The sequence below is a fragment of the Calidris pugnax genome, unplaced genomic scaffold (genome assembly GCF_001431845.1).
Source record: "Calidris pugnax isolate Ruff unplaced genomic scaffold, ASM143184v1 scaffold145, whole genome shotgun sequence".
Classification (NCBI taxonomy): Eukaryota; Metazoa; Chordata; class Aves; order Charadriiformes; family Scolopacidae; genus Calidris; species Calidris pugnax.
In genome coordinates this window covers 544,285-568,587 of record NW_015090939.1, presented here as the reverse complement: position 1 = coordinate 568,587, position 24,303 = coordinate 544,285, and the positions used below count along the sequence as shown (strand labels likewise).

General features: G+C 42.9%; 1 protein-coding gene across 5 annotated transcripts in view; it reads right to left on the bottom strand.

Annotated features, from left to right (window-relative positions):
• ZBTB44 (zinc finger and BTB domain containing 44) overlaps positions 1-23,874 on the bottom strand; it is a 41,929-nt gene extending 18,055 nt beyond the window's left edge. For 4 of the 5 annotated variants that reach the window (XM_014951831.1, XM_014951833.1, XM_014951834.1 and 1 more), the window contains exons 1-2: positions 23,843-23,863; positions 4,678-5,748 (exon numbers count right to left, since the gene is read on the bottom strand). In XM_014951831.1, coding sequence (XP_014807317.1) covers positions 4,678-5,695 — 1,018 coding nt within the window. In that variant the 5' untranslated portion in view covers positions 5,696-5,748; positions 23,843-23,863. Of the gene's footprint in view, positions 1-4,677; positions 5,749-23,842 lie in introns of all 5 variants that reach the window. The other variant, XM_014951832.1, reaches the window with a different exon arrangement.
• Positions 23,875-24,303: the final 429 nt, after the last annotated feature.

Sequence of the window (24,303 nt, the reverse complement as noted above, 5' to 3'; positions counted from 1 at the left end):
CCCCCTCCCAAAGCAGGGCCACCCAGAGCAGGTCCCACAGGAATGTGTCCAGGTGGGTTTGAATGTCTCCAGAGAAGGAGACTCCACCACCTCCCTGGGCAGCCTCTGCCAGGGCTCTGCCACCCTCACAGCAAAGAAGTTCCTCCTCATCTTTAGGTGGAACTTCTTATGTTCAAGTTTGTGCCCATTTCCTCTTGTCCTGTCCATGGGCACCACTGAAAAAAAGACCAGCCCCATCCTCCTGGCACCCACCCTTGAAATATTTATAGGTGTTGACCAAACCTCTCCTCAATCTTCTCTTCTCCAGACTAAAAAGCCCCAAGTCCCTCAGCCTTTCCTTGTAAGAGAGATGTTCTAGTCTCCTCCTCATCTTCATATCCCTTTGCTGTACCCTCTCTAGCAGTTCCCTATCCTTCTTGAACTGGGGATCCCAGAACTGGACCCAGTGCTCCAGCTGGGGCCTTGCCAGGACAGTTGCTCAGATGGGCCTCCCTCATCACCACCTGGAGTTTGGTGTTCAGTCCTTGTTTAGGTGTATTAAGCAAGGTTATTGCGGCCTGATGTCACCATCACCGGGAGGGAAGTTGGCAGTCCCAGTACTAAAACAATCCTAAGAACTGACACCCACCTCCTGACAACCATACCCCTTGATAAAAAAAATCCTCCAGTTTGGTAATGTGCTGCCATTTAGATAAATCCCATTTTGTTCCCTCTTTAAGCTGAGAGCAGACTGGATCTCCTCACATTCCACCTTTTCCTCTGATGGGGTCTACGGGTACAACGGGAGATGATCAAAATGACTGACTGAACCTCCACCAAACTTCTAAAGGTCAGAATTGCTGTCGTTCCTCCCCAAACCAGGGGCTCCCAGATCATGACCTACGTATGATCAGTAGCATGAAAGTCACTTGGAAGTGGTAATTCTGTCTTCCCTCCTTTTCCCTCTCTTGAGACTGAATATTATTAGGCCCCACTTGAACTTTTCAGAACAGCCTTTGGATTCCACCACTGAATCCACGTGAGATGACAAGAGATGGGGGAAGGAGATTTCTCTCTCTACACCTACAGTCAGACAAAAAGGAAAATCAAACAGAAGGAACAAAGACATGGGAAGAGAAGTCGAAAATGTGCTGTTTTTGTCAGAAGGAGTGAGAGCACTGTCTCCAAAAAAGGCTGTCTCTGTAAAGGACAGAGTGTTCTACAAAACCTTACTGAAGTGAAAGATTTCTGTCATAGCATGACCTCACGTTATGGGGCCAGTGATGGGAAGGAACTTGTATCTCTAGCAGTTCCAAAATAATACCAGGAGAATCAAAATTTATAATTTTGTTATGAGCCGACAAACTATGTTTGGAAAATTCAGCAACGATGCAATCTATAAAGTTACAAGACTTAACCCCATTTTGATTTATCCTTCTTTCTCATGAAATACTTAACCGAAAGTCCACTGAAAAATAAGTCCAATTTCTCTTAGGTTTAAATTTTATGCCCTCACCTCTCAAATGGAAACAGTGTTAATGAGTTATGAAAATATCTTCTCAGACATAGCTATTGTTGTAACCATAATGACTTATTTATCAAGGCCCTGCTTCACGTCTCCTTCTGTATTATAAAGTGCTTCCAAATATAATAAATTGCAAATGAACAATTCTTGAAATTGCCCAAAGAGTGAGTAAGAGCTTTTTGCAGTATCAGGAAAGGAAGGCAGGAATGCTTTCATAAACGCACTATAAAACACTGAGATAAATATATGCAATTATACAAGGAAAATACATTCAGGGAGCAGAAAGCTGTACTTTAACATATCTTGCTGCCTCCATTTACTGTTCTTATATTACTGAGTAAGGAAATACATCTTTGGGAGGTAAAAAGTACTTTCTAGTTACAAAGTGCACCTTATCGTATATTAGGTAAATGTGAACTGTGCTAAAAAGCAAGAGCATTGTTTCTCTTTATAGCAAAATGTGAATAAAAACTACTCTGAGGATAGTTAACAATGTTATGCAAATGCCAGTAAACATTAATTCAAACATATTCAAAGACAAAGAACAGATTTGGACTTTGAAGACTTTGGCCTAGCACATTTTTCTTCTCTCTTTTTTTAAGAAAGATCCTTAATAGCAGACATTTAAGTTTAGAGATTATAACAGGTACACGACCTCACTATTTTCTGGTATTTCTAACTCCAAGAGATGTCCTCTGAAAACCTCCATAAATCGTATGCTACTCACCTGGAAATCTGGAATTTATACCCAGTTTGTTCTTTTAAGTTGCCTGGGTATGCTATTTAGAGTCGGTAAAACTCCCTCCTTTCACTTGATATGCTATTTATACCTTTCCCTAATCAGTATTTAAACTTGTTCTGTTTTGTCTGTGATGGTGTAATTATATTGATGAAATAATTGGCATCTCTTATCACATGGCCCTGGCAAGGCCCCTCCAAAGTTCCTACTGTAATGAATTAAAAACTGAGTCAAACTAAACCTGCTCTTAAACAAGAACCACTTTTCCTGGAGACTACCCAGCAAAGAAATTGTTTTAATTTTTAATCTATGCACTATTTTGGCAAACTACATTTAAAGATTTATTATTTAAACTGATATTAAGTCTGCTTCTCAGAAAAGGTAAACAGCCTTGTCTCCAGTAAATAAAACATTTTCATTTGGAAAACCACTACGGATCTAAAGTATCAACACATGAGCTCTACAAACCAAGGAACAAAACCAACAACATAAAGTCTTGAAGGATGGGATAAATGGAAAATATTTTCATTTCTTTTTAGTGAGTATTACCTGAAGAGTTTGATTATACGTTGCAATGGTCAGACTGATCTAACACTCACTTTCTTAAGAGAGGGCACAGTGTTACGCTGACCAAACAAAACAAATAATGCAGGCTACTAGACTCCATTTATTTACTTTGTTGCCCTTTATTTATTTAATTAACTGAGGCAGCCTTTCATGTATACATTATTGGAGCGAAGCAGACCTACTACCTTTGCCATTCTTACGGTCTTCAAACAAAAGAGGCTTTATTAAAAATCTTCCAGTAAACAAACTCTACCGAGCGCAGGTCAAGCCACTTAACTGAAAGCAAAAATAGCTGACTTAGACAAAAATTTGGTAATTAAACTAGAAATATTGCAAGCCCTCTCTCTTCTGGCGCACAAAAACCCACTCAAAGCATTCTGTGCAAAGAGGAAAAAAAGGACTGCTACACTAACCTTTAAGTATTAGCTATTAATAAACAACAGCCTGCTAGAAGAACCCAAAACTGGCTTTGAATTGTCTTTCATGGAAAAAAAAGGTTTCTCTCAGCAATTGGCAGTATTTGAAGAAGCAACTTGAGAACCAAATCCCAGAGAAGTGGAAAGATTCTCAATATTATGACTGTGTGGTTTTGCTTTCGTCTGGGGCATGAAGATGACAGCGTTCCACCACTTATTTTGCAAATTTTCTTACAAAGGCTCTCTGTCATGATTATACAAGATTTTATGTCTGATGCAAAGAACCATTCTATGCCTTTGTGGCTGCAGCCACAAGTCTTTCAGATTTGGTGTTGCAGCTCAGTGGAGATCATGCCTTTTGACACCACTGAAAACAGAATTATGTTCCCCAGTCAAGCACCTAAAGGTAAAAAGGGGTTATCAATCACTGAAAACAGAATTATTTTCCCCACTCAAGCAGCTAGAGGTAAAAAGAGGTTATCAATCTCTTCTCAATAAGCAGGTTTACCAACAGGCTTACCTTTCTTAGCTGCCTTCTGCAAAGTTATTTGAAGAGCTCCAAGTCCTGTCCCCCCCATCAGGGTTTAACTGAAAACAGAATTATGTTCCCCAGTCAAGCACCTAAAGGTAAAAAGGGGTTATCAATCACTGAAAACAGAATTATTTTCCCCACTCAAGCAGCTAGAGGTAAAAAGAGGTTATCAATCTCTTCTCAGCACCTAAAGGTAAAAAGGGGTTATCAATCTCACTGAAAAAAGAATTATTTCCCCCAGTCAAGCAACTAGAGGTAAAAAGAGGTTATCAATCTCCTCTGAATAAGCAGGTTTACCAACAGGCTTACCTTTCTTAGCTGCCTTCTGCAAAGTTATTTAAAGAGCTCCAAGTCCTGTCCCCCCATCAGGGTTTATTTTGCAGAATTGTAGAATGGTTTGGGTTGGAAGGGACCTTCAAGACCATCCAGTCCCACCCCCCTGCCCTGGGCAGGGACACCTCCCACCACACCAGGTTGCTCCAAGCCCCCTCCAGCCTGCCCTTGAACCCCTCCAGGGATGGGGCAGCCACAGCTTCTATCCCAGGCTCTCCCCACCCTCCCAGCAAAGAAGTTCTTCCCCACATCTCAGCTCCATCTCCCCTCTTTCAGGGTCAAACCCTTTCCCCTCCTCCTATGGCTCCTCTCCCTGATCCAGAGTCCCTCCCCATCTCTCCTGGAGCCCCTTGAGGGACTGGAAGGGGCTCTAAGGTCTCCCTGGATCCTTCTCTTCTCCAGGCTGAACAACAGGCTGACAACAACCCCAATGTTATGCATAATATTTCGTAAAACAGGAGGAAAAAAAACAAAGCAGTTTCAGAGAACTAAAGCACAAAAGCACATGAAGCACATTTCCTCCAATAAAATCACAAGTGCACACATGCCAATTGGTCCAGAAACCTCACCCCAGCAGTGGTCATACCTATAGAGGAAGACTGTGGGCTGATCAGGAGATCTTCCTGCACTTGCTCGCTCCCTGGGACTGTCTGCTGGTCGCTCAGAGAGCTCTGGGACGCGCTGACGGGCTGCGATACCTCCTCGTGGACCTCCTCGTCGCTGAGCCTCTCCACTTTGACGCGCACGTCTTCTTCGATCACAAGGGGAGAACTGGCTTTCGTGCTCTCACAAGTCACATAATCCCCAATCCTTCTGTTGGACTCAGAGGGCCCAGGCATTTCCAAAGTCCTAGAGTTCTCCGCCTGCTTGGCCTTCTCAGACTGAAGCCTTCGATCAATTCCAAAAGGAAAAGTCCAGGGAAAAGCTAAGGAGGAGTCCACGGGTTGATTCCTGGACTCCGGGTAAGAAGTTGAAGGGTTCAGCACTTGGGGGGAACTCGTTTGGGTGTTACACTTAAGGGGGCTCTCGGGAGACATAACGATGTAGCTTTTGCGCTTCCTTCGGGACTCTCGGCAAACGGGAATGGTTCTTTCCACCACGCTGCACTCGGAGGACACCGGGGAAAGGCTGCCATCTCGAGAGGTGAAATTGCAGTTTGCACTGTTCTCCTGCCCCGCGTCCAGCACCTTCTCCTGCTGGCTGTTGGGTGTATTCCATAAAATGCTGGACTTCATGAACTCGGAGCACGTGCTGGCCACGCTGAACATCTGCATGTAGCTGGCGGCGGCCAACACGTCGATAATGTTCTCCGTGTTGATGGACAGCGTGGCCGTGTAGGCGTATTCCAGGAGAGGTATAAAACCTGTCACCGTCACGTGGTGAAGGTCCAACACGCTCTTGCTCTCGTCTTCTGCTTGGCCAACGAGTTTGGAGCGGAAGAAGTCGCTGCAGGCCGCCAAAACCACCTTGTGGGCCCGGAAGATTTTGTCCTGGACGCGGATGGTGATGTCACAGAAATGGCCGTCGTTGCGGAGCATGTTCAGCTTGCCCAGCATCTCCTGACTGTGAGCAGGGGAATTATGAGTGAAGGTTTTAACACCCATTTTTTCCACCTTTCTGCTAGAGTTTTTTCCACATACGAGAGATCACGGGTATCCTGAAACAAAAGAGGAAAACCATCATTGTCATCGCTGAAAGCAAAAGTGAAGTGGCCTCACGATTATAAGACTCTGTATGAAGAAAATTCAGCCCAATCCTCTAGGGTCAGGTTTTTCTAGGATCCAGACTGCACAACAAACTCTACAGAAATGCAATTACCTACTTATAATTTTCAAAACCACAGCTGAAATTATTTGCAATCTATCACTCATATCATCTTCCGCGTGTCTGCTACTGCCCACTCAAAACAAATTCCTAACACCATTTAGAGAAAAACAAATGTCTGTAATACCGAAAAGAAAGCGATTTTGAAACTGTCATCCAGGCAAGAAACCTATATTTTTATTTTCTGGGCTCAGGAAACTATTGCTCAGGGTTCTTAAACCTGACAGACTTTGTCAAATATTTCTTTTCAGTGGAAAAGACATTAGCTTGGGTTCACTTAAAAGTGTGCAGGAGCAAGCAAGTCTCCCAGAGAAGGTATTTAATACCAGGAAAGCTTTGGAGAAACTACAGCATGAATTTTCAGGCAGAGTTCAAGCTAGTAAACATAAAATAACAGCTGCCAATAGCTCTGCTTTCCCGCTGTAGTGCAGGTACTGATTGCCTAAAGCTGCTTTTAATAAATAGGTTTGGACTAGGATGAGAAGTTATTGAAAATTCCTTCAAAAACACGATGGATTATAAACCTCAAAGGGAAGTTTAGGTTTAAATCAAATACACACAAATTGATTTTTTCGTATGTGATAAATAATACAAGGAAAGCAACTTCTTTGGAAAAAATAGAGAACTGCCTTCTTGGGGACCAGATCTCTCCTACGTGTGGGAGCAAATGCACGGGTTTTGTGGAAGGTCCTGAAGGAGCAGCAAGGACCACATGCCCCACACTGTCTGCAAGCAGTACCTGAAAACCAAATGCCTCTGATTTGAGGAGGATGAAGCTGATCCTCGAATCAGAACCACAGAATCTTCTAGGTTGGAAGGGACCTTAAAGATCATCTTGTCCAACCGTCAACCTCACTGACAAAAATAGACACCCACACAACAAACAAGGAGCATCATCACTAAACCAGACCTCCCAGCACTACATCAACCCCTCTTTTGAACACCTCCAGGGATGGGGCCTCAACCACCTCCCTGGGCAGCCCATTCCAATGGCTGAGAACCCTTTCAGGGAAAAAATTTTTCCTAATATCCAGCCTGAACCTCCCCTGGGGCAACTTGAGGCCATTTCCTCTCGTCCTGTCGCCTGTTCCTTGGGAGAAGAGACCGACCCCCACCTCTCTACCCCCTCCTTTCAGGGAGTTGGAGAGAGCAAGAAGGTCTCCCCTCAGCCTCCTCTTCTCCAGGCTGAACACCCCCAGCTCCCTCAGCCTCTCCTCAGAAGACTTATTCTCCAGACCCCTCACCAGCTTTGTCGCCCTTCTCTGGACCCGCTCCAGCACCTCAATGTCTTTTTTATGGTAGGGGGCCCAAAATTGGACACAGTACTCGAGGTGAGGCCTCACCAGTGCCCAGTACAGGGGGACAATCACCTCTCGGGCCCTACTCGCCACGCTGTTCCTGATAAGAACCTGTGCCACATGAGATGAAGTGTGCCCAGCCATCCTCTGCCCCTGCACTGGAACTCCTGCGGCCACCAAAGCAGAGCAGAGCATCTCCCAAACAAGGAAAAACAGTTCCTGGGTTTGCTCCAATTATTTCTGAATTATTTCCCTGTCACGGAAACATAAGACACCATGTTTCACCTTCTTAACTTAAGCCCCCCCCCAAAGCTCCCATGAAAAGTCTTCTGTGTTCCCCATGACTCAGACAATCAACATGAGATAGAAATATCATCTCGGTAAAGCCGGTGGTTAAACATCAACAACGTAATTGGATCTGATTATTTCCTGGAGTCAGCCAAGTTTCTTCACATCATCCTTTTATTTTCCCTTTACATGCACATAAAAAAATCATACCACACTTGCAAATTGCCCGTGTGGAGCTCTGCAGATACAAAGAGCACGGCAAGTTTGGAACAACTTATCACAGATCTCACCAGCCTTATTATTATTTAAATTATTATTATTATTATTTAAATGGCAGCTGTCAGAGCCCACCTTGTTCTACAGACATTTGCACTTGGCTTCTTCTCGTTCCTACGATTTCACTTTTGATCCTGCAAACCCTTTCAGACAGAGGAAAAAGATCTGAGAGAAGAGATTAATGAAGACTTAATGTATATAGAGTCTGAGTGAAACTATATTTGGATTTCACCTGAAATTTCACACTACTGCAGAGGAAGAAGTGAAGCACAAGCAAAACACTCCCTTCAGTGAAAGAAAACATATCGATCTCAAGAGGCATCTGAAGATCCAGACTGTTTGTTCTCCAGCACGAATCAAATGAAAAGCATATTTAATTGATCTCAGACCAAAACACTACAGTAAAATCTTGTAACAGCGTATTCTAAAATGGCCTGGGGATACCCTTCCCTCTGAATTCCCAGTCAATTCCTTGGCACATCAGAAGTCCAGAAGTACTTCTGTTCAGCAACTGGCCACAAAAAGAATAACACAATTTACAAGGACTATCAACAGTATACCTGGTAGGTAGAAATAGCACCGAGGCATAACCATAATCACGAAGGAAAATGTCAACAAGAAATACTCCTAATTCTTAAAAGCCCAGCAGACTGGCTCATTTTTCTTCTCTGTTCATCTGCTCATCTCTCCAGTCTCGAAGTGGGAGAGCTCTATTCCACTCACCTCCTTCAGACCCTGCTCTGAACCATTCCTTCTCCTGCTTCCCCCTTCCCGCCCGCCTCTCCCCTCTTCTGGCTTCCTTTCCCCCTTCTCCTTTCATCTTTTGCTTCCTCGACCTTGATCTGGTTACAGAATTCAAAATAAAACAGCGGAAGTGAGCGATGTGCAATAAATTGATGTAAATTTATTACAGGAGCAGCGTGCTTGCCATGAATGTGGGATATTGCTCCGTTAAGTCACTTCTGTAAAATCTTTTTTCCCCCTCATTGCACTGACACCACCATTCAAACAAGTGGCTCCTCCACAAGCCTTCACCGTGGACAAAGAACACGTGCATATACACCCTATTTTCAGAAAAATCAAAAGGGGTGGTGGGCTGAGGAGCAGGAACAATATCAGCTCTTTACACTTAATGAGGTAGCAAAAACGTCAAATATTTTTAGAAGGTAATTTGAACAATATGAAAATATTTTCCGCATGAAAAGATGAGCGCGACGAAAGCTCAGCCAAGTTATAAAACTCAGTTATAAAGCTCAGTTCTCTTCGTTAATCTTTCAGTGGCAGAGGGCACTTTTATCAGTGCCCTAAGTCACAGTGAGGGAAGAGAGTCACCATCTTATTACCAGTTATTAGACAGTCCACGTAGCAGTTGTTGGACCATAAGGTATGGGGTGCCACATTCAGGAGCGATTAAAGAACCATAAACTAGAAGTAAATAGATCCAGTAGCTTGGGAGCGTTTGGGCTGAACCATAAACTAGAAGTAAATAGATCCAGTATCTTGGGAGATCAAGGTGCACACATTAAGTGATAAGTAAGTTGGAGCTGGAAAAGTTGTTTTTCATCTTCAAGCTACTTACCATTCTCTAAGCAGGGACAGGGTTGGTATCAAAGAAATGGTGGCTTGTTCCTCCTCCAAGGAAGAGCACATGGTGGCTTGTTCCTCCTCCAAGGAAGAGCATGCACTTAGACCCAGGCCCACAATAAATGAGAGTATTTCAAAGTTCAAGAGAAACACAGTGAAATTTAAAGACACTTTCAAAAGTTTCAAACATATTCTCAGCAGGACGTTTCAGCCTGTGTTTAATGGGCTGTATTCAACTTTGCTGCAGACACTTCCAGTTTGAGATAATGTTTTTTCCAGGGTGCATTCCTGCACTGGAAACGTGTGGGGATTCGCCACCGGATTGCAGATCCTGGGACAAGGCAAGAATTCAGAAGCCAGCACTTCAGGACTTCCAGGATGAGGAGAATTTTCTCCACTATTAACCAAAAGCCGTCTGAAGTTAAGTGCTACCGTACCAAAGACTTTGTACAATTCATTTGAAAATTAGTTTGAGCTGTTTGGGTTTTTTTTTTTAATCCTACAATGAGTATTGTAGACCTGACCTTTAAGTAGTTCAAAGTAATTTAGCTCATTCTTACTGTTTCAAGGCTACAGAAAAACAAGTTTTAGCAACAGTTACCAATTCCCATCCACTATTTTGGGACAATGATTAAACACGTGTCAAGTTTCTGAGCTTAGAAACAGTAAAGGGGAAAGTGTACACTATGCTGTGTAAATGGAAAAGAAAATGTAACAAGATTGAAAAATGTTGCTTATGTGACCTGCCTACTTCAGTGTACCCAAAAATTTGCTTCTTATTTACCTCCTGCCTAACCTTATGGCTCAAATAATTGGTTTTGAAACATGGTACCTATAATAATCTTGTTTTTTTTTAATTTGGAAGAGTCACAAAGCTCTTCACTTTCAGTTTCTCACTTAGCTACATCAGTTTACAATAGAACTGAATAATTTTTAGCACCACAAAATTACCAACCCACCTTTAACCTCTGTGTCCTGACTTGCGGCCACTTAAAATACATCCTGAAAACACAAACTTTTCTGAAAAGTTCTAAAACCAACAAACTTCAGATAAGTAAATGCCACATGGGCTTTAGTGCCCAGTAAAGCTTAGGGAATTCCCACCCCAATGCTCACCAATCCCTTGGTTACACTCTTACAACTGGGAGGTGTAAATCAAATCACTTGTTATCTTTTCTTGAAATTTTATTTTTAACCCAGATTACATCTCAGGCACCGGTTACAGCAGTAGTAGCCCAGGCAGAGAGAAATCTTCTGTGGGGATAAACCTGTGACCTGGAAAGTCCTCAAACAGCTCAACCAGGAACGATGTACAGCTACACCCTTAGCAGAAATATTAGTTTGATATCATAACTTTGACAACACGCCTCATCTCTTAACTATTCCTTCAACAGATAATAACTGGCTGCTCCGAGACAGAGAGGAAAAAAACCACCACATTATCTCTGTCAGCATCTCGTAGGTACCAGCACCCCTTGCTCCCTCAAACCGTCTAAATTGGTTAGTATAATTAAGTTTATAATTGAATTAGAACAACTGCTCTTAGCGTGTACTTAACTTGGAGTTTGCTATTTCTGTTTCAGAATTGAAACACTTGTGTATCTAAACACGCATCTGTTTCCCCCAACACCAGCTGGCCTAATAAAAGGTACTGTCTCCCACTACAAATCTTGCCTTGCTTCACTCGACAAAACCGCTGGCTGGAACTGCCAAACCCTTCCCCTTTCAAAGCAATCAACACCAAGCCCTAAACCTCATTTAAAACCCTATTTTCAGTCAGGTCAGACACCTAGTTTGAACTCAGCCCACCACTGCCAAGCCTGACGGTATTTATTTGAAAAAAAAAAAAAAGAAAAAAGAAGGGAAACACAAGGTTTCTGTGCTCAAAATTACGTCAACGTGCAGCATTCGCTTTGGTGTGCTGGAATTTGGGGAATGCAAACCTGTAACCTTTAGCTGCAGTGGGTGACTGGACCAGGGAAATGAACCATCCAGAGAAGTATGCAGTGTCTCAGAACTCCCAATTTCCTCCAGGACACCACACTTCCAAGCTGCAAAGTGCACAAAGGAGCTAGTGTTAAGTTAAATACTTCATGAACACTGCTGTGTTCAAACCTGAAATAGATGCTGAGGTGATACCATACCCTGCCAAAAACAGGGGAGCATTCACTACTGGGGCTGACCTGCTCTTTGGTCCAGGAACCAGATTGTCGTTCTCCAAACCGCTCACGCTGAACTGTCCCGAGACACTGAAATTGCTCCTGTGTCCTTTTCCTCCCAACTCCACAGAAAAGGACAATTTTCAGGCATTTTCTGTTTTAAGGAGTTTGAGTTGGGGGGCTTGCTCTTGAGCTGCACGTTGGACAGTCCTCAGGAAGACCTCTGTCTGCCCAGCAAAGAACCAGGGATGGTGAGATAAGGAACTCCAGAGAACTCCACTTGGGAGCTTTAAAGTTAAAGCAATTTCAACACAGCAAGCCAGACTTGAAATGCTACAATTCATCTATTCATTGTTGGCAGTAATATGTTCTTTTACAGTTCAAGGCATAGAAAAAGATCGTGTTGAGCTTTTCCTACGTACTCCAAAAGTGCTGCATTTGATAAGGCCATTTATTTTGTAAAAACTGGGGGTTTGGCACACCACTTCTGACAAGTTCACCTGCCAGAGCTCCTGAGGCCATCGACTCCATCTACCATTAGTGTTGCTCCCAAGAAGCATCTGCTAGCTTCTTTGCACTCACACACAAGCCACATTTACCACTTAATATTTCTTTTTTTTCCCCAAGGATGCTACAGTGGCAAAGAGTTCACAAGCAGCCACCTCTTCCTCTGAAAAATTCCCAAAAAATCTTCCTAAATTTTTGGTACAGCCCCCCAGACGTTGCTGCAGAAGGGTGGCGGGGAGCATTTCAGCTAAAGTGAAGCATTTCAGTTAAATTTCATAAAGGCAGATAGAAACACACTCAGGAAGCAGCAATGGTTCCCCATGTGTCAGCACACACAAATAATTTCAACCCACCCAGGTCTGGGTAAAGAGCCTGCACAATTTTCAGATGAAAGATGAACTCTACGTACCCAGGCCTCTCACTGTTTAACATTTGTGGTAACGATATCGTGGCAATAAACTCCCCCCCACCGTCCTAAATTAATTTGTAAAGATCTAGCTACATTCCTTGCCAGCTGAGGCTTACAAAGCCAAAGGACCAAGGCTGCAAACTCTTCACAAATTATCGTTGAAAAGGTTTGTACATCCAGAAATCCTGAGCAGCATCAGGATCCACGATAACTTTACTTGCTTGGTACCAACCAAAGTAAAACTCTGCAGGACAGGAAAGAGAGCCAGGGGCTTTTTTTCTAAGTTTTCTGACAGATCAGAAAGAGTGTTTATCTGCACAGGACAAGGAGAAAAAGCATCCAACATCTTCTCTTCCAAAATAATCACTTGGGAACAAGGAAGGCCCAGAGTGTCCATGCAATAGCTGCTTCATTTTCCTAACGTGGCTCTTAAGCTTCTCCAAAATTAAACACTATAATAACAGAAAGAAACAGCTTTAGCACACCATGAGAAGAAAGATGTGTGAGGGCATGGCAAAGTCCTAGATCACAGTTACAGCACTGACTCACATTAATCTTTAATGTGGATAGGAAAAGGACAACTCAGATGATGGAAAAGTGGATTTGGGTGACGCAAGTCTGGTGGGTGCGTTTGAGTTCTCAGAGGTGGCGAAAGCAAGGAGACAGGTAGTGGGGTGCCAAAAGCAGCAATTTATTCTGCAAAAATGGTTTTATTGTAAAACGAGATGGTAGGTCAGCTGCAAGAAGAATACTTCTGAGAGGATAAAATTAGAAAACATTTACATATACATTTTAAGGGAAAGTTCAGGGTTTATTTTTTGCAGTGGCATCAGACTTCTTTGCCCTCAGAGCAGAGCACAGACTGGCTTAGTCTGGTTTGCATGACTGGACCTTCAGCTGATTATTGAATTTAGGAGCTGATACCCCTCCTCTTCGAGATGCTGTGGCTCCCAGCCACTTATCACCCCTGCAATTTATCATTCAAAACCCAGATACTGTTTTTGGCAACTGTGCCCAGTTTTTTTAAGAAGTTAATCTAATTCTTGAATTATACTCCCATAGAAGAGATAGTAAAAAATTCAGCGATTCTGGCTTTCAGTAGTAACCTTTTTTTTTTTTTTTTTTAAGAAGTTAATCTAATTAACTTCTTGAGTTATATTCCCATAGAAAAGATAGTAAAAAATTCAGCGATTCTGACTTTCAGGAGTCATGTTATTAGCATCAAGGTGTAAGCTTTGGTCAGAAACTATTGCTGCTGCTGAATGCTCTGAACTTGAGCTCTTCACAGGCTGAAGCTTTGGTCAGAAACTATTGCTGCTGCTGCTGAATGCACTCAACTTGAGCTCTTCACACGCTAAAACACGTGGGTTACTCAGTGGGGAGGAAACCAACAGGCATCAGGTCCGAAGCTAATGAAAGAGCTCCCATTTCTGTGCAAATTCCTAAAAATAGCTACAAAAATTCTCAGCTCTCTCCTCAGCTTTTGGCAGGATGAGCCCAGGCTTTGCTCACCAAAATCCTTTTCTCATCCTCGCTCATCACCTGGAAGTTCAACATCTTTGGACTGAGCAGAGCTTGTTTCTGGCCAGCAAGCACCCTTTCAAACCTCCAGTAGCCTGTCCCTCAACTCCCACTGTCCTCCTGGCACACAAGGGCAAGAAGCACGTCCACTTAGCACGGCTGGCTTGACTCAGAATTGAGCTGAACAGAACTGAAGGGGCCTGTGAGAGAAGCCAAATTGTCTTGTTAAGAGACCCTGGTAACAGCGTATGAACAAATGTCCCCTGCGAGGAAGGATGGGGAAAAGAACTGTTCTTGCAATCTTCATGGATGGAAACTTCATAAGCTCCAAGTAAAACGTGTGCAGCAATAAAAAGAGAGGAGAACGTGTCTCCTATTTTTATTTTAGAATATTAAATCCAAAGGAAAACGCATCACAGAGCTGTTGTTCTTGTACCACAAGGTCCATAAGCTGTAAACCATTAGTTAAGCCATCACTATTTTTCAGGAGTTGCCGCTTCCACGCATCAACGTGAAGCGCAACGTGTCTTAGGGATTTTTGTTTTGTTTTCCTGATTAGTCATTTGCATGGAAATGAAGAAGTGGGATGTAAAAATTCAGCAGTCAGAGATCAGATAAAGAGAGCCTGGGTGCAGATGGACAGAACGAAGCATCACAGCCCCCAGAGGAGCCTACATCAGAGCCCAGCACACAGCAGAGAGGATGGAAACGTGTGGACCCAGCTGAAGCTGGATCTGTGGATGATAACATTGTCTCCACAAGCTTTCAAAAACTCCCAACAAGACCCAGAACTTACCAATTTGGGCCAACACATCTTCCAGCGTGTCCTTTGCAGACTGCATCTCTTTGAAAGTCCTGGAACTCAGAAAGGAGCTCTTCCCACCCCTGCATCTGGCAGAATTAAGAAGGGATCTGCCTGACTATAATAGATCACAGATGCCAAGGCCACGTTCATTAAGATTACCAGCAGCCACATACTTGCAGCAGACTCTCGTGCAGTTCTGCCTTGTCATTTCCTTGTGAAAGTGACACTTCTAGATTTATTCTTGTCCTTTATCACCCTGTATATATGGCCTACAGGAAGCAGCCTGCAAAGACTTTCTTCTAACCCATCTCAAACTGGCAAGAGGATTTAATCCTACTGTAAACCTTGCTTTTTAAATTTCTATTCCAGGAACTGCACGCCACTTATGTCTCAGGCAAACGAGAGACAAATTAGAGTTTTGGTCTCCACCACTGACAAACTCCCAGCTGTCAGGAGGCAGCCCTGTAACAGATAACCAAAACACAGATAAATCAGGAAATTATTAACTGTGGAAATGTCACAGAGCTGGAATTCCAAGTCGTACATAGCGAAGTTTAACCTGCTAAATGGTCCCACTGGCTTCTGGGCAACAAAAACCAGCTTCTGGGCAACAAAAACCAGCTTCTGGGCAACAGCAGACCCTTCTGACTGATGGGAGAAGCCGAGAGCTGACAACAGCTTTGGGAACCACCGACAGCCACGAGAGCTCTGTCTGGAGGCACCGAGTGCGCTGGATTAATCCAGCAAGAAGATTAAAGCATAGCTACAACTCCTAGCCCAGATAAAACTTGGAGATTAAAGAATCACGTTGTAGGTGTGTAGGACATGTTACCACTCCTTTCATTAGAAGTCAATCTAGAAATGTTTCCATTAGACACGGCTGCGATTGCAAACGCGCAAACCGGTATTTTAATTCTCCAGGAAAAGGTGCTGGTGCACCAGAAAAAAAGAGGCAGAACTGTTCAAAGATTGTCTCATTTTATGGTACACACCTGCCAGAAAGCTTGGCAAGATTAACACTGTGTTAATTTCCTCTCTCAAATATTTAGTGCGGAAGCGCTGATTATTTAAAAATATAGAGATGTTCTCATCCCTCAAAGACACATGATTGTATACAACTGCAGAAACCTGGCTAAATGAAAGCTACCTGAAGAAAATAAGAATGAAGACTAAGAAAACAAACAGAAAATGGGACACCACCTGTGTTTACTGAAGCTAAACTATGTCAAACTAGCGTCAAACTAACTTGATAATGTATTTTTCAGCAAAAAAAAAGGAAATGCCACGTATGATGTTTGAATAACCTGACATACAGAGTTATTAGGGGAAACAAGGAGATGAATAGACAAACTGCAGCTAAGAGACTGGCTGAAAAGAAGTAATTCATGTACTTGAAATAACAGGTTAAAGAATTTACCTGTGAAGTGCCTCAAGGACTCATTTTAGCAACGATCTCTGAGTGTTTCTGTAGAGACACTGGTTCAAAAAAACTCTGGTGAAAAGGTTAAGATGTGTTGCCAGCACAATGCAGAAAAACAAACTACTAAGAACTGGAGTCCTAAAACAGATTTAAATTCATGGGAAACCCAACAGTATGAAATTAAAACCTCGACATTATATAAAAGGGAGCTAGTAATGGACTGGAGCCATAATCTGGAAGTTAATTAGTTAAAGTTGACCTTGGAGAAAGCTCTCCATACTATTAGAATAAATCGAACAGCTAACTGTAAGGCCTACAGAACAACCAGACCATTTAAACACCTGATTTTTTTGTCAGATGTTTGTCAATATCTATTTTAACCTCCTGAAAGGTTCTCAAGAGGAGGTTTTTTTGGGTGTGTTTTTCTTCTCAGTGCAGCTTCCCCTTAACACATCCCTTAAGTAAACTATGCTGAGATGTTTTCAGAGCATCCGACTTATCCAGACGGCGTTTCAGCCAGAAACATGTAGGACCTAGAACTGATAGGGCACACAGTAAGTGCACCCATCAGCAAGACAGCTCTTAATCTCAGGATCTAATTAAAAGAAGAGATTACAATAATCAGGGCAGTACAGTACTGCGTGCCGTATGTAAACTGTTGATCTGACGCCACCGAGGGCTTTTACGCAACAGCTGGAAGACAAGATGTTTCTTCCAACCATTTACAGATACAGAAAGCAGATAGAAGTCATTTTCTTAAAAGACTTTGTACCTTTCTACATAACTGGGGTTTGCTGGCTCCAACAAATTCCACGTTTCATATAACAGCTGAACTCTTAAATAGAATATAAAGGGTGCAGAATGGGGAAAGAGCTTCAGGAACACAACCAGGTACAATATTCCAGCTACTCTCTATTCCTAGCACCGTGCAAAAAACTCCACACATTTTCACAGCCTGTATTTTTTGAGTGTGTCCCCCCCCCCCCCAAAGTCTTGTTTTCCCTCACCATGACAGTTTTTCAAGTTTTGGTTGCGACCATTTGAAGTCAGCTCTTTGAGAGAACAGAATGTTACCATTCACTACTTCAAAGGACCCCGATTTAACTTGTTGCCTTTTTGAAGCTGCAGCGCAAAAGGATAAACTTTATGTGCCTAATATAGCTTTCACATGCTTGAATAAGCAAACTAGATAAATGCCACTTTCCCCAGCCTCCAGCACTTTGAACTTCTCATGGTAGGAATCTCACGTTAGTGCTTCATATAACACATAAAAGCAAATTTTCAGATAGTACTTAAAACTGAGGTTCATTTAACAATACGAGCAGTAACTGCTAAAAGGCCCTTATATATATATATATATATATATATATATACTGAATTACGTTTATTCTCATAATAAAAATCAATGTGCAAACTTTGCTGGAGAGAACGTATTGAGATATTTCACAAGAGATTCACTGCCCTGCAATTTCTGGTTTTCACCAGTGCTGTGAAAAAACACCCAGCCAAACTATTAGATCACTAATTTAACAGTGGTGTGCTCCGAAAGCACATGCTAGGGATGCTTGTGCCATTAATATAATGGGGAGATTTATGTTTGGGTTGGTTTTACTAGAATAAAAGCAACAAGTGGAATTCAGAGTCCTCTTCATCTCCTCATGCAGGCAAGCCTCACAGAACATAATCAGATTATAGTGAACAGACAGATGCGTACATCCCTGAGGCACACATTCAAATGTAACCACTCTTTCCATGACAGTGTTCATGCAGAATTTTTGATGTGATCTTAATACCTTCTTTACATTTTTGCTCTGTGCAAATTCAGGTTAAATTTTTCCCAAATTTCTCGGCGTAGACAAGCCATTACATGTCTGATTCCCACTCTGCATAATGAAATGCAAGGCTTGGGTTTTATAGCCTTTGGTCTCTAACAGCAGTACAAACACACAACACAAAACCAAAACAAAACAAAAAAGCAAGTTGAACATCAAATTCTTCTAAGTACTTCAAATTGCCAAAAAAATATCCATAAAGTACTTTTATTTGTCACACGGCAGCAACCTTCTAGTTTAAACTAATTCCAGAAAGTTGTTTTTTGTGTTTTACCATGGCTACCCACAGTATTTCACTCTTCACTTTCAGAAGCTCAGCAAGTATATCAACACAAACTTATGAAAAACATACATCAAAAAAGACTACTCAAGCCAAACCTTCCAAATTAGTAACAAAAACAAAACTCTCCAAGCCCTTTTTGGTGGCACCACGTGAAAGAAATATCAAGAAAAAACAGTTTTCTGGATCTGCATACCAAAATATTTAGTACGGTTCAAGATTTTCTCGGTAGCACTACTGCATTAAACCCTTAAAGAGTCAAAATGGAAAAAAAAAGAGAAAAAAACCTATCTGTGCTTCCTCATACATGTGTACACCTATTTACAGGACACTGCCACGTCCTACTACGTGTCTTTGAAGAGAGAAAAGGGCACATGCCATGTTTTCAGAGAGAAAAAGGTGCATTTCAGAGATCATTTTAACCGATGGCACAGTGAAAAATGTGCTTGGAAAATAAAATTATTTCCTCATTTCCTCCAAGACAAAACCAGGGCCTAACCAGGTGTGTTATGCACCAAAAGCCACCAAACTTCTGAAGCTGAAGGATCCCTCCTCTATCACCTCCCACCTTATTGTGCACGAGCCTTTAATTTTTGTCACTTTGGAAATGACAAACCTGTCTCCTCATTTTACAGAAACAAGTGACTGTAACCACATATCACAATCATTAACTTTCGTGACAGCCAGATTTGGCTAAGTGCTAGTTTTAACTACTTCGGCACAAAGCTTACCTGTCAACCCATTTGTTGTTTGAAGAATTCGGGTTTATTACAATACAGTGACAGCTTTCCTTCTCTCCTTTTTATGCAGATTAGCAGGGAAGCATTACACCTTCATGAAATCCACCTTACTTACACCAAATGGATTTTTCTGCAGCCCAGTGCAAATCTTAAATCTCCCTGAAGCATGAACACCCCAAGTACTGGAAGCCTGCGCTGACAAGCAACACCACGGGGAAAAAAAAAAAAAACACCAAAACCAAACCAAAACCTGCATAAAGAGCAAAGGGGAGAGATCAAGGCAAAGTCACACAGGGTGTACAAGCTGAAGAGGTGAAATCCAGACGGCGTGGACCGGGGCCAGCTAGTCAAGGTGTCACAGACACACAAACAAGCAGCCACCTCCTTTTCCAACGGAAGGGGCCAGAAAGAATTCTCAACAAGTTTAAGCGAAGCAGGAATGTGGTTGTGTCATCACCCTTTTAGCACTATGTGTACCCTTTCTTTTCCTAATGACTCATTTATGCAGATAAATGCCTAAAAGGAGTTCTTCCTGGCCCCAAACACTAGAAATCCTTGTATTTATCCACAAATCACGTTCTCAGGTGAGCAGCAGCTATATAATCTAACTTTATTTCCTTGTACGGCCAAATCTGGATGGCAGAGCCATATCCATGGTTCAGGCTGGGGACAAGGAGAGTTTTGTGGGTTTTTTTTTTTAAAAAAACCTCTAGCATCTTTCCCAACATTTCACAGAAACTTCTCAGAGTAGGACTTTCTTAACAGAGCATTTATACACTTCACAAAACCCCAAGATGCTGAAAGAAAATGGCAGAAAGTGTCCTGCAGAGTCCAACTCCATGTAAATATCTGTCTCCAAGATGGGACCAAATTCCCCCTTAACCCACCAGTTATTCCCAAACCCACTAGTGATTTCTAGGGCCCTTGGGTCTCCACAGGACATGACATCTTCATGCTTCCAAAAGACTTCACTCTGGCAGGTACCCACCCTAATTGCAGTTTTTCCATAAAGCACTCTTGGTAATATCTAAACACAAAATGCCACATCAGCTGCCATCTGTAGCTAGATCTCCTTCAATATCTGTATTTCCACTAAAACAGCTCTCGCTACAATTACTACGTTCAGTTGTACTTTTGAATATAGAACATTACACACCACAAATGTTTATAATGTTATCACAGATGAGCTGCAAAGCATCCCTTTATTAGAAAGCACCTCTTAATGCTCCGAGAAAACTGCCTTTATTCAGTCTTCTTGAGGAAAGCAAGCAAACAAGTGTTGTGGTCAAATCACCTCAAAACAATATAGCAGAGCTCAAAGGCAAAAAAGAACACCAAAATAAGTGATGTAGAACAGCCTCCACAGACAGATGTACCAAATAGACTGGGACAATACAGACTTGGAAAAGAAAAGAAACTCCAAGAGAGAAAACTGGGAACAGAGAGATCTATAAAATTGCAAATGAGGTGGTGACTGGAAAAAGATTCTTTATTCTCTCTCATACTACAAAAACCAGGAGGCACTCAATGAGATTACCATTCACCGGGCTTAAAACAAAACAAAAAAAAACCCAAACCAAACCCAAGCCCCAGGAATTATTTTTTGAAAGTTTGGGATGCCTTGCATGGTGAAAAATCGACAGGTATAAGCTGTCCAAAAAGGCTGAGGCGAATCCACATAGGACAAGTCCAAGAGGGCCTATAAAGCATGATTTTCAGCACATCCCCTCGAGCTGGGGCCACCTCGAAACCCTTCTATTGATGCTCTTCCACTTCTCCCCTAACGAATTACTTCTGGCCACTGTCACACGCTGAGCCCAACACACTTTTTGCAGCCCTTATTATCCCATCCTTCACGTCAAATAATTATTCCCCCAGCTGTAAATTGGAATACATTAAGACCACACGCTATCTACAAATAACGCACAGTTTAAGTCACTTCCTTAACTTGATTAAAGGACTTAAAATGAAATGCTGAGCGGTTACAATTCCTCTCTTCCCATCCATAGGTTCAAATGCCATTTTAATCAGGTTTGCAGTTTGTTCCCTACCACCACCATTTAGGCACCTTTTACAAAACAGCACTAGCCATTTGTTTTCAGCCAGCGAAACCATTAGAAGAATCAATTTGATCTCCAAGGCAAGTTAAGAGTAATGGACTCCTATGTTTACTTAGCAATAAGTACACAACGATTTAATTAGATCTATATGCTGTAAACTGCATCTTTCGAGGCAGCAATCACAAAGGGAGCCAGGCGTTTCAATTTCTTACGTAAATCAATGTTTTCAGTACTTTTTCTTTTTTTTCTGCTTATAACTGCTGAAACACTAACCACCAACTTCCACGTTGAAACAGTTAGAGGTTCATTTCCCCCTCAGTTTTGTTCCTGCAAACCTACACACCACTTTTTCCAAGCAGCAAGCAATTTAAGTTGCTGCCCCTTCTCAGGCACGAGGCGGTTCCACGACTGATGTCATATTTCAAGCGACAGACTGCGCCCTGCAAGCGTAGCATTTCGTTTAGAAGTCAGCACTTGACACGTTGAAGTAGTTGGAATTCCTGAAGTCTGGCTGTCTGCACGGTTGCATAATTTGAGGAAGGGATAACCTACTTAGAACCGGGCGAGAGAGAAGAATGTCAACAGACCATCCCCTCTACGTCAAGGGACATCTCCTTCCTCGTCACGTGCCAGCGAGAGCATCACCGCTCGGTCGCAGAGTGACTTTCTTGTTTAAACTACTGGATTACAACAACCTAAAAGGAGGGAAGTTACACGATCCTCTTGCAGAAATACACTCCAAACGCTCTCAAAACCCTTGGAAAAAGAAGTTTTACCAGATGTAACAGCCAACGCCAGCGAAATGAAGCAACTAATGCCAAGTATCCAAGAGCTTCTCCTCGTCAGCGACAAGCCACACCAACACCGGTCACCTCATAGCACAGGCAACACACTCCCATTCACAAGAAGGACATAAAAAAACACAAGCCTCCTTCCAACAAGTCATGGGATACAACCAAAAATAACGCCGGGAGCTCACTCAGCTTCACACAGGGAGGGGGAAGCTCTATTTGCTTTTGATCCTCTTCGCAAACAGCTGACCGGACCCCTCCGAACAGCACACAATTTATTTGCTACAGACACCACAGAACGAAACCACCCCTTTCAGAAGTTGCCAGAGTTTATGATTAACCTCCTGTTGCAACAAACATGGCAAGGATTCAGTTTCACTTGCTGACTACTTCTCTTACGTATTACAGAAGAAATACATAAGGACACTCCCCCCCACCCCCCGTCTCTCTCTCTCTCTCCAAACCTCAGGGTCACAGGAGGAGGAATTCTTTCAGCTTGTAAACAAAACCAGGGCGAAACCTTCTGTGTGGGAAAGCCAAGTGTGATCCTCCCTCCTGACAACTCAGCGTCCGCGCAACATCCACCTGGGGAGCCCAAAAGTAGGGCTGGAAATTCCCTTCCCCTGGAAAGGGACCGCTCGGAGTGTTCGCACCAATTAAAGTTTCGGATTAAAACCAGCTGTTTAAATACAAGTAGTCCCCAGGGAGAGACACTTACAGCATTGTAACTGGTGTCTGGTATAAACAGTTTGACATCAATGGAGGCATTTATACTGGTAGAGCTGTGTCTAAGCTAGCAGGTTAACACTTGTCCACCTCTGTCTCCTTAAATAGGCACACTTAAACCCAGGCAAGGTCTCCTCCAGGTGCATCACACCTTGGATCTGCGTTGCACAAAGACGTCAAGCATCAGTAAGAGGCCTTGACAGCAGAGGAAAAGCACATCAACTCAGGAAGACAACCAGGTGACCCCCAACTAAGTAAAAGCTAAGTGTACTAGGCACCCTGAGGATAAATAAAATAATTTTTTTTTTAAAAAAAGGGAAAAGGAAAAGCCTTGTGTCAGGCAGAAGCACAGAGAGAAAGCAGGGACAAACGTGTAAGCGGGAAACCTGAGAAATTCCCCACGTGGGTTTGGCAAACCAAGGACCTCACGTGAGGAAAATTAGGAGAGCAGGAGACTTCTAGAAACTTCAGAACAGATCCTAGGCTGGATAATTTATATCTATGACCAGAAAAGAGAACCTGAATGTATTTTAGACCTGTGGTTTCCAACCTGGGACCTGCAGATACCTACGAAGTACGTGGAGTGCTGGGAGGTATGGTTTAGTGATGATGCTCCTTGTTTGTTGTGTGGGTGTCTATTTTTGTCAGTTAGGTTGACGGTTGGACAAGATGATCTTTAAGGTCCCTTCCAACCTAGAAGATTCTGTGATTCTGTGACTACTTCTTTTTACTCTGTCAGGTTGCTCAGCAAAGAAAAAAAACAAAAGTCGAAGTAAAAAGAAAAGCCAGGCTTAACCTGGCCGTATGGTGCTGCAGTATCAGCAGGGCACATGAAGAAAAAGGGTTGAAAGACTGAAGTCATGAAAGATGTAACAGGCAGCCAAGAAGAGATAAGAAATGGGTAAGAACGGGTGACCTCTCTGGCACGTGTAGCAAGGAAGTACTACGGTGTGGGGGCAGGCACCGCAACAGCTGCCGCTGGGTGTCTGCGCAAACACGTAAGACATGAAAGGACAAACAGTGGAAACCTTCTCCCCTGGAAGCCTGGAGGAGAAACGCCTGCCCGCTTGCCCAAGGCTAGTGGTGAAATGCTGCCTGCACCCTTCCCGAGGTGTGCAAACACACACAGTGCGGGATGCACCCCCCAGCTTTCAGTAGGTGCTTGGTGGGATAACCCCTGGTGTGTCTACATACATATCTCTCTATATATAATGTATAGTTTGAGACAGACCCTCTCTCACCAGCGGGCAGAACACGCTCCGCAGCACAAACAGGAGATGGGTTGGAGCCATCGGCCCTTAGGCTTTGGTGGAAAATAACTGCGTGCCTATTTGGGTGGAAAAAAAACAAAAACAACAAAAAAAACCCAACTCAGCAGCTTTTGGTAGGTAGGAAGAAGCCTCCCGGGGTGTATGTATCTAACAGGCTGTGGTGGTCAAGCATGGAGGCATTCCCCAGCACACCTGTGTGTGGAAAGAAGTACAGCAGATTTTGGAAGGCCGTGGTACCTTCACCCTGCGTGTAGGAAAGGAGGCAATAGGCTTTTGGCAAGCAAGAAGCAGACTATACCCCCCTATCCCCCTCTCCCCCCCCCCAGCATCTGCCAATGTTTACGTTTGTATATAGGAAAATAAACCCAAATAGATGGAAGGAGAGCAGAGAAACACGCAACAGATCTTGGCAGATGAGCAC